This window comes from Chenopodium album, chromosome 14 (assembly GCF_948465745.1).
Source record: "Chenopodium album chromosome 14, dcCheAlbu1.1, whole genome shotgun sequence".
Lineage (NCBI taxonomy): Eukaryota > Viridiplantae > Streptophyta > Magnoliopsida > Caryophyllales > Amaranthaceae > Chenopodium > Chenopodium album.
This window is the reverse complement of record NC_137847.1, coordinates 5,686,216-5,694,761: the sequence shown is the minus strand read 5'-3', so window position 1 is coordinate 5,694,761 and position 8,546 is coordinate 5,686,216. Positions and strand designations below refer to the sequence as shown.

Genomic DNA, 8,546 nt, shown 5'->3' with positions numbered 1-8,546 from the left:
TGGGAAGAAAGCAGTCAGGGCAGTCACGTGAATACGTAAACAACAACAATGGTTAACAATCTGACTGATAGCTGATTATTCTGATTTACGAATAAAACGTGGAATGTCATCTTCCCTAATTAACTCCCTCTTCACTCCCATTCCACCATTATTAATAATTAATCCCCTAAAAAAACCCCTTTTTTTCAAATACTAAATCATCTCTTTCCTCTTCACTTTCTAAACTTTTTTTTTTTTTTTTTTTTTTTCCTCCAAATTAAATTCCCATTTTCAAACTCACTCTCTCTCTTCTTTCTCTCTCCTCCCTACCTTTGTCTCTTCCTTCAAAGATCTATCATCCCTAAAATACAATTTACAGACATTTTCTCTCTCCTCCTCCTCCTCTCTCTCTCTCTCTCTCCATTGTCGACTTCCTCCATTGAACCTGTCAACATCACTATATAATGCCGTCTTCTGACACTGACTTCGCCTTTCCTGTACGTGCTTTCTCTCTCTTCTAACTCTTTCTCTCTCGAAACTCTCTCATTTTTTGTTGATATTTTTGTTGTTGATTTTTTCAGTCTTCTCCTTCCTCGGGATTCGCAATGAGGTCAGTTTCATCAATTTCTAACTACATTTGAACTCAACTTAGGGTTTTCATTTTTTTTGGATTTTTTTGTTGATTTTTTGGTGTGGTGATAGTAGCAGTGAGATGAATTTTGCGGATGTAAACAATTTGGAGCATTGTATAAAGTATTTGAATCAGACGCTTGTTACATTCGGATTTTCGGCTTCGCTTGATCTGTTTGCTAATGATCCAGTACAGTACATTTTCTCATTTGTGTGTTTTGTGTTCAATTTCTGTAATGTGAGGTGTTATTTTGATTGGATTGGTGTTGTGTTGTGATGTTTGGGCAGGTTTCGGTGGCTCGTACTTGTAATTGTATGTACTCTTTGTTGCAGCAGAGGCAGCGTGATATCGAGTTCCGAGAATCGGCGAATGAGCAAAGACAGCGGTATGAATTGCTGAATTAGAATGTTTTGTAGCTGGTTTTGGTTTAATTTGTTGCTTGATTTTGGTAGTAAATCTTTGGAGATACTCGAATTGATGATCTATTGGATAAGGATTTTAGATGTATTTGTTGTTTTGACTTTTGAATCCGATCATCTTGTGGTCCTATTATCAATTTTTAATGCAATTGTAAGAAGAGTGTGACTCTGATAATGCTGTGCCTTTTGGTTTGTCTCTTGAATGTGTAATTTGCTCTAAAATCGACCATTTTCATGTGCTAATTGAAATGAGTTCATATTGAAGTTTCACTTAGTTGTGATCTATTTAGGATTTTAGGCTGCTTTCAATACTTCCATCCATGAAGATGTAGATTTCCTAGGCATTAGGTCGTTTTATTTTGTTTGACTAATGGTAATTGTTATTGTTTGAGCTTCCTTGTCATTTTTATGGTCTTTACCCATATTTTATGAAAACCTAATGGTATATTTTAAGCACGAAAATGAGTTCTCTCATCTATTTATATCTCTTGTTTCTGTAATATTTTGATCTAGAAGTCTCTCCAGTGATATTCATCAGTGTTTACATGGCTGTTTGTTTTAAATATTTACCTAAATGGACCGTGGATTAAATAGGATGTTTGAGGCTGATTCTTCCATGTACTGGTATTGTGTATGGACAAGAGTGTATTGTAAATGTCTGCATTTCTGGACTTTCTAATGTTATCTATTGATGATTACCTTTGATTCTATTCAGATCACTCATAATCTGGCTAGCTAATTGACTACTGCCATTTAAGCAGCAGTTGTAGCAATGTGAATTGTGTCTTTCCAGCTAGTCATTTCTTTGTAGCTGTTGAGTATGTTTGCAAGCATAGGACGGATAATTATATTGTACCTCCCAATGTTCTCCTACAATAGTACCAATTTCCACCTTTCTTGCATAATCATCTCAAATAGTCAAATAACAACACCAGAATGGATCAAGCTAATATAGCATTGGGCGCTTAGTATTTTAGCTAAAACTTAGGTTCATTCGCACGGACATATCCAACTATAAGGTTTGATCCCTGAACTTCAACCAACCAGCACAAAGCTTAACAAGCTGTCTTGAGTAGCTTTCGAATAGTTTAAATGGCTTTATCTACTTGACTTTGAGTTCACTTGCTTCATTGCAATAGGCATATGAAACAACTGCAAGCTTGGGCTGTGGTGTATTAGAGTACCTTTTTTTTTTTTTTTTTTTTTTTTCCTCTCTCCCATAAACTTATTTATACTTTGTATACATCATGTATGGATTGCACATGTTATGATATGCTGAAACAACAAAGTGAAGCCATGCTTCGTGACTGAGACCTTATTATTGGGATGTATGACACCGTCTTTTGCTTCAAATTATTGGGACTTGGGGGTCTTGGTATGCCTAATACAAATTCTTGGCTCTACCTTGTGGGCCTTTCTGCCCTGATAGTTACTATTTCTTTGACCTGTTGAGCTTAACTTATGGAAGAGGTGGCAAGTAATTAACCAAATTTAGATGTTCTCCAAGTTTTTGTCATCACCCACGACTCTGTAATGGAACTACTTTATTAAGAATGACATGGAGATGGCTGTAAAATTTCAGTGAAATTATCTTTGTTTCTGCATAACTCTTTATGAGGGAAAGCTACCAGGTTGGCATAAAATTCTTTTCCCTTATTGTTGTAAACAAATCGGCCTGCAAAGGTACCTAAAAAATCGGCTGAGTACATACAGAAGCATTTATCTAGTTGGATTATTAAATGGGGCACATGTGTTACTGCCTTTGTTTATCTCATTTCCTTGTTTATTTTCTTTAGCCTACGTTGTGTTCGCACTTTAGATATAGTTTGTGGAGGTTGTTGGTGGCTCTAACGGTTGCTGCCAACATATGTTATTCAGACTCATTTTACCTCAAGTATCTGTGTGGATCCTCGACGGTTGGACATGAGTGGGAATTTCAAAGTAGATATGAGCTTTGTTGAGAAGCCATAAATTGTGGGTGTTCAAAAGGATGGGGCCTTTCCCTTCAAGATCATTGGGAAATTTTTGTTATGTTTATTTACTCAATTCTAGAGGTTGGGTGGTTCTTGCAGGGAGAAGTGAAGTATTTGGTGTTACATGACATTCATGGTGGTTAAGGAGTTTGCATGACAGAAGCCATGGATGCTTTAAATCAAGCATAATTATTGATGTAGGGAAGAGAATTTTTGGAGTGGTTGCTGTGACCTGTGGGATTTCATATAGAGGAGTGCTAGGACATATAGGAGCTGTTTTTGTGGTGGCTAAGGGGAATTCTTTGGGTGCAATATTAAAAAAGAGAGAAGAAAAGGAAGGTTTATTTTGGACTGAGAGGGAGTCAGGGAGATTAATTAAGTGGTACGTAGAGTAATTTTAATCCTTAGATACCAAAGAAGTAGGTAATGTCAAGATTAACTGATGGCAGAGAGGATGCAGAAAGTGGCATTGGGCTTCAGGTACACTGCTCTGTCTTGTAAAGAAGAAGTTAAAAAGAGGAGAAGAATATAAAGTAAAACACACATGTCTATATTAGTGAAACCCACTGAACCTGGTGTTCCCTGTTGTGTTTTTTATTCCTCGAAATGGCCTGTGGATTTTAATCTCGATTTGGGAAAGACCATTATTATATTATATTAATCTGGAATGTTAGCCAAGCCTTTCTAATAAACTTAACTGACAGAATAGGTTACGCTGCAAAAGCATTGATCTAGGTGATCTTGTACTGACTGTCACATGGCATTGTTTGCAAATAACGAAAGCTTACATAGAAAATGGAAACTTTGTTTTATAAATTCCTTTTACATGAAGTTGGAATTATTAGGATTTTTATTGTTTGATTGATTGTGACTGTAACGCGATATCTGATCATAGTATAGACACATGCTTATTGGTGCTTTTGTGGGTTCTATTACAGACTTAACTCAGACATATCAAGGTTGGAAGCCAAGATCGAGAGGCTTGAATCGCAGCTAGCAACAAAAGATAGGGAGATAGCAACAATTACCCGAACGGTATTGATAGATCTAATTTTTTCATTCACTAACTGCCTTACTGAGGTTCACATTATAGATCTGAAGTATTATACTTTGTACTACGTATATGTTATTAAATGAACAACCGTTGGGTGTGGGGGGGGGGGGGGAATATGAGGAACTTTTTTTTTTTTTTTTTGATAAAAAATAATATAGAGATATTTCTAGACTTACACTTTTTTATAGCTAGGGTGGTGCAATACTAGTAAAGCTGTATGGCTGCAAATTCAAGAGTGCATATTAATGCGACTTGCTAGCATGTTGGTAGCTTGCTCATATATGATTATGTTAACTGAAGTGATACTCTGCTAAAATTTGCTTGCAATTGTGTTGAATTCTGCTTTCCATATGTTTAGGAAGCCAAGGCAAGAGCTGGATTTAAAGGACAAATTGAGAAGTTGCAGCAGGAGAGAGATGAATTCCAGAAAATGGTTATCGGCAACCAGGTTAGAACCCATTTCTGGCAGGTGGACCCCCCTCCCCGCTTAAGTTCAAGCTCTTTTATTGACACCGATTTTTTTTTTCCCCATCGAAAGCAAGTGAAAACTCAACAACTACATGAAATGAAGAGGAGAGAGAAAGAGTACATAAAATTGCAGGTATGGTTTGCGTCAGAATGAATGGATTTTCATGCTATTATTGCTTTGTTACTTAAATATTTGGGACCTAGAGTTGGGAACACTCAGACCATAACTGACTTTTTCATACTTCCAGGAGAGACTTAACCAAGTTGTGAATGAGAAGAAGAAGGAATCTAGATCTGGCATGGAGATAATGAATTTGCTGCAGGTATGGATAGACAAATTATTGGTGGAATGTTGGTTAGGTTCCCTTATGCTGTCATTATAGATTTAGCTGTTTAATGTAATTGTCATGGCACTTGTATGCAGAAAGAAGGAAGGCAGCGTGGCACATGGAATGGAAAGAAGACAGACAATGACTTCTATAAAAAGATTGTATGTTGAATGATGGATTGTGCAAATCAGTCTCAGAATTCATTAACTTTCACATGCCGACTTTGGGGAAACAAAAGGGCTTATTTACTCTTAATTATGTATGTTTGCAGGTTGATGCTTACGAGGTCAAAAATCAAGAACTGATGCAAGAGAACAACGATTTGAGGGCCTTGTTGAGATCAATGCAGGTAAGTTTCCATCTATATTGATGTCATTTTCTTCTAAGCATCAGTCTTTATGCATTTTTCAAAAATGTTATCCCAGTTCTCTGCTGTTCTAGGGACTTATTTGTTCTCAAATTGATTTACAATGGTTTACACAAAACTCCTTTTTTTGCTGGATTTGATAATATTTTCAACTGACTAAACTTTGTGAAATGTGTTGAATTCAAGTTAAATTCCAAGACTTTTAGATAGACATTGTCAACATGTCACTCTTTTAGGTCCACATTGTTGTAGATGTAATCTTCTTAATATAAAGAAGTACTGTATCTTAAATCAACTTTTAGTTTTCTTCTTTTGCCAGTTAACTATGGTTAGAAAAATTATAGCTATAGGAAATTATGTTACTTGGAAAGGTGCATGTCAATAAAAAATGGAGTGTCCATCTCTGAATTCTGATGAGGATGATTACTTACCTCAACTACTCTAGTATTGATGATAGTGTACATATATTATGATTCCTGGGGGCAAAGAGATAAAATAAACCATAATATGCCTTTTCCCTTTAAGTAATGTAGAAAATTTAGTGGTCTATTCAAACATGTCTGCTTGTGATTTGAGAAATGAATGTGCAGTTTAGAAATTAGCGAGCAAGTAGAAATGCTTCATATAGGAAACTTGGCTTGTCCAAGGGAGAGGAAATCAGATTAGAGGAAGAAACAAGTTTAAGTAAAAAGAGCTCTTTTTTTTTTTTTTTGACAAGAAGTAAAAGAGCTCAGTGTTCCCAAATTAACAAGTTAATCAACTTTAAAGATAGTTATTTTTGATTGAATAGCATTGGGAAGCCGTAACATCAGCCTTCATCTATCTTTTCCATTTTGGTGTTTATGCACAGAAAATAATACTTCTATTGAAGTTGATAATGACTTTAAAAATTTGATGATGACAGGAGGATATGCGTGGTTTCCTAAATGCCCCTAATGGTTCAACCAAGCAACCTCCGACCACCAATGAAAAGCATGATAATGATCTTTCACAATCTCCTTTTGGCGGAAAGACGGTATTTCAAATTGTTGAAATTAGAAATTAAAATAGATGAGTTATTGTTCAGTGTCATTGAAAGTAATTGTTATTTTTGTCCTTGTCTTTGTTGCAGGATGTCTTTGATCTTCCATTCCACATGGGCAGGGGTCAAATTGAGGAAAACCTTCGTGCAAAGATGTCTTCAATAAAGGTTCTTCTGGCATCTCCTCTCTTTTTTCCCATCATCTTGCAGATATATTCTTAGTATTGCCTTGTCTGACATGTTTATAATTGTTGGCTCCCTATTTGATCATTGAAGGAGCGTTTATGTCAGCTACAAGATGCACAAAAAGGAACTGATGTTACTTCTGAAGTTACTGAAAGGGAGCTTGAACTTGAAGCACAACTTGTGGAAGCAAGAAGCATAATTCAAGAGCAGGTACTGTAGCACTCATGTATTCTCTTTCTCGAGTGAGAGGTGGGGTGCTGTCGTGTATTAAGTTTTCTTGGCTTCACCTCTTCTTACAAAATGAATTTGTACAATATCTTTTAAATAAAAGAAGGTTTTGTCTTTCAAAAAAAAAAAAAAAAAAAAGAAAAAAAAACAAGTTTTTGATGTTACCTCCAAAGTGCGCCAGAGTATTTTTCATATAAAACAGTTTCTATATGTGGGTATTAGGGAAGTTTCCTCAGCAGTGTGGCGCAGGGCTTTGAAATTTTACACCTAATTGCTTATGAATTTTTCAGTTCATTGTCATAAATTGTTGGTCCATTGTGCTTAATTATATCTCAGTTTACAAAATATTCGTAACCTGTCTATATGATAATATTTGGAGTCAATTTATCACCCAGCCTCCCGCCCTTCTTTATTCTCAAATGCTGAATCTATATTGTGTTTGTCCTTGCAGGCATCTATAATGACCAAACAGCTTAAGTCAGAAAGGCGTAGGTAAGTTAAAATTAACTCTGTCTGCCTAAGTATATTTGTTGATTGCTTAGTTAAACCAATTCAACGTTACTGATGGCCTATTTTATTTTTCTGTTTTCAGGGAATCACTTGTATCGACACCAGAGGTAAATTACCTGTAATTGGTCCAGGTTTAAACGGTTACGTAACTGTTGTATTTCTTGCTTCTTGGCTGAACTGTTAGATGATTGTTATCAATTTGCCTTCAGCAGTAACCGAAGACAAGCAATTCAGGCTATAGAGTGATCTGATCTGATCGCGTATGTACTACCAGAACTTCTGGGTTAATGAAGAACCATCTAACATAACCGTCGGCTATATTTGCAACCGACTTCCGCTTGACCATGTAAAATATCTGCGAAGAGGCTGTTGTTCGTGTAGAAACTGTGTAATATATGTTGTTCCATGTGGGCAGAGGGGCTCGAAACTAATGAATACACTATTCTATTAGTCCATCGATTTAGTGTAGGTTAGCATGCTGTTTATATAATGATTTATGTCTAACGTCTATATTATTAGATTCCATTCAATATCAGTCGTTCATGTAATATGATCATTATTCAGCTGTATGTTTAGGCTGTATTCAGTCGTATGTGAGATTAATATTAAGTACTCTGAATTCATGCAGTAATTGCTGTTATTTTCTCCTGTAACTTGTCTTAAATCATTAGTTAGCACACAAATGGGCTATTCAAGATTCGTTGATTTAGTTGGTGTGGCGAGACCACGTTTTTAAGTTCCATCATTGAATCCAAATCATATTCTACATGAAGATTTAGATTTAGTTGGTGTGGCGAGACCACGTTTTTAGTTTTAAAGTATTTGCTTTTTCGTTGGGTCCTAGGCCTCATTTACAACCTAAATGGAAAAAGAGACGTATAAAAACATACCAAAATTTTGTTGTGTAATTAATAATTGAAATCAAGAAATTAATTAACAATACAATCATAACCTTAATCAGGCAGTCAAATGCCACAAGCAATTGTGAATGGCTTCCCCATTTCTTTTTCTAGCTATTAATCCAGCAACATGAACACCCTTAACAACAAACCCACTTTCTTCATCATCTTCTTCACTTTTTACTGCCTCAACAAAACCAATCATCATCTCATTCACTGCTTCATACCCTTTGTGAGGATCTCTTGCTTGTAAAAGCATTGCCATGATTATAACCGCGTCGCCTTTTCTTCCATGATCATCAATCCTTTCTACACCATCTTCACTTCTTCGTCGAGTTATTCCTTGTTGCTGTTTTACCACTTCTTTGACACCCTTTTGAATAAGGAGTCCTTCAATCACAAGGCTTCCTAGCTTCTCAATTGCTTCTAAGAGAATAGCTTCCAATATATCATTTGGAGTGTTGCATTTATTTAAGGTCAAT

The 8,546-nt window shown here is 35.9% G+C and overlaps 1 protein-coding gene across 4 annotated transcripts; it reads left to right on the top strand.

Moving 5' to 3' along the window:
• The first annotated feature begins 244 nt into the window (after nucleotides 1-244).
• Nucleotides 245-7,817, top strand: LOC145578701 (uncharacterized). 4 transcript variants are annotated; one of them, XM_081635996.1, is made up of 16 exons: nucleotides 245-476; nucleotides 561-589; nucleotides 682-799; nucleotides 898-995; nucleotides 3,941-4,037; nucleotides 4,415-4,504; nucleotides 4,595-4,657; nucleotides 4,773-4,847; nucleotides 4,949-5,014; nucleotides 5,125-5,202; nucleotides 6,125-6,235; nucleotides 6,332-6,409; nucleotides 6,518-6,637; nucleotides 7,107-7,147; nucleotides 7,248-7,272; nucleotides 7,375-7,817. In XM_081635996.1, exons 1-16 carry the CDS (start codon nucleotides 444-446, stop codon nucleotides 7,378-7,380), a joined length of 1,128 nt encoding a protein of 375 aa, XP_081492122.1. In that variant the 5' UTR covers nucleotides 245-443; the 3' UTR covers nucleotides 7,381-7,817. The 4 variants fall into 4 exon arrangements, with proteins under 4 accessions (XP_081492122.1, XP_081492125.1, XP_081492123.1 ...); XM_081635999.1 differs by having other exon boundaries at nucleotides 246-476; nucleotides 688-799; XM_081635997.1 differs by having other exon boundaries at nucleotides 246-476; nucleotides 685-799.
• The last annotated feature ends 729 nt before the right edge of the window (nucleotides 7,818-8,546 follow it).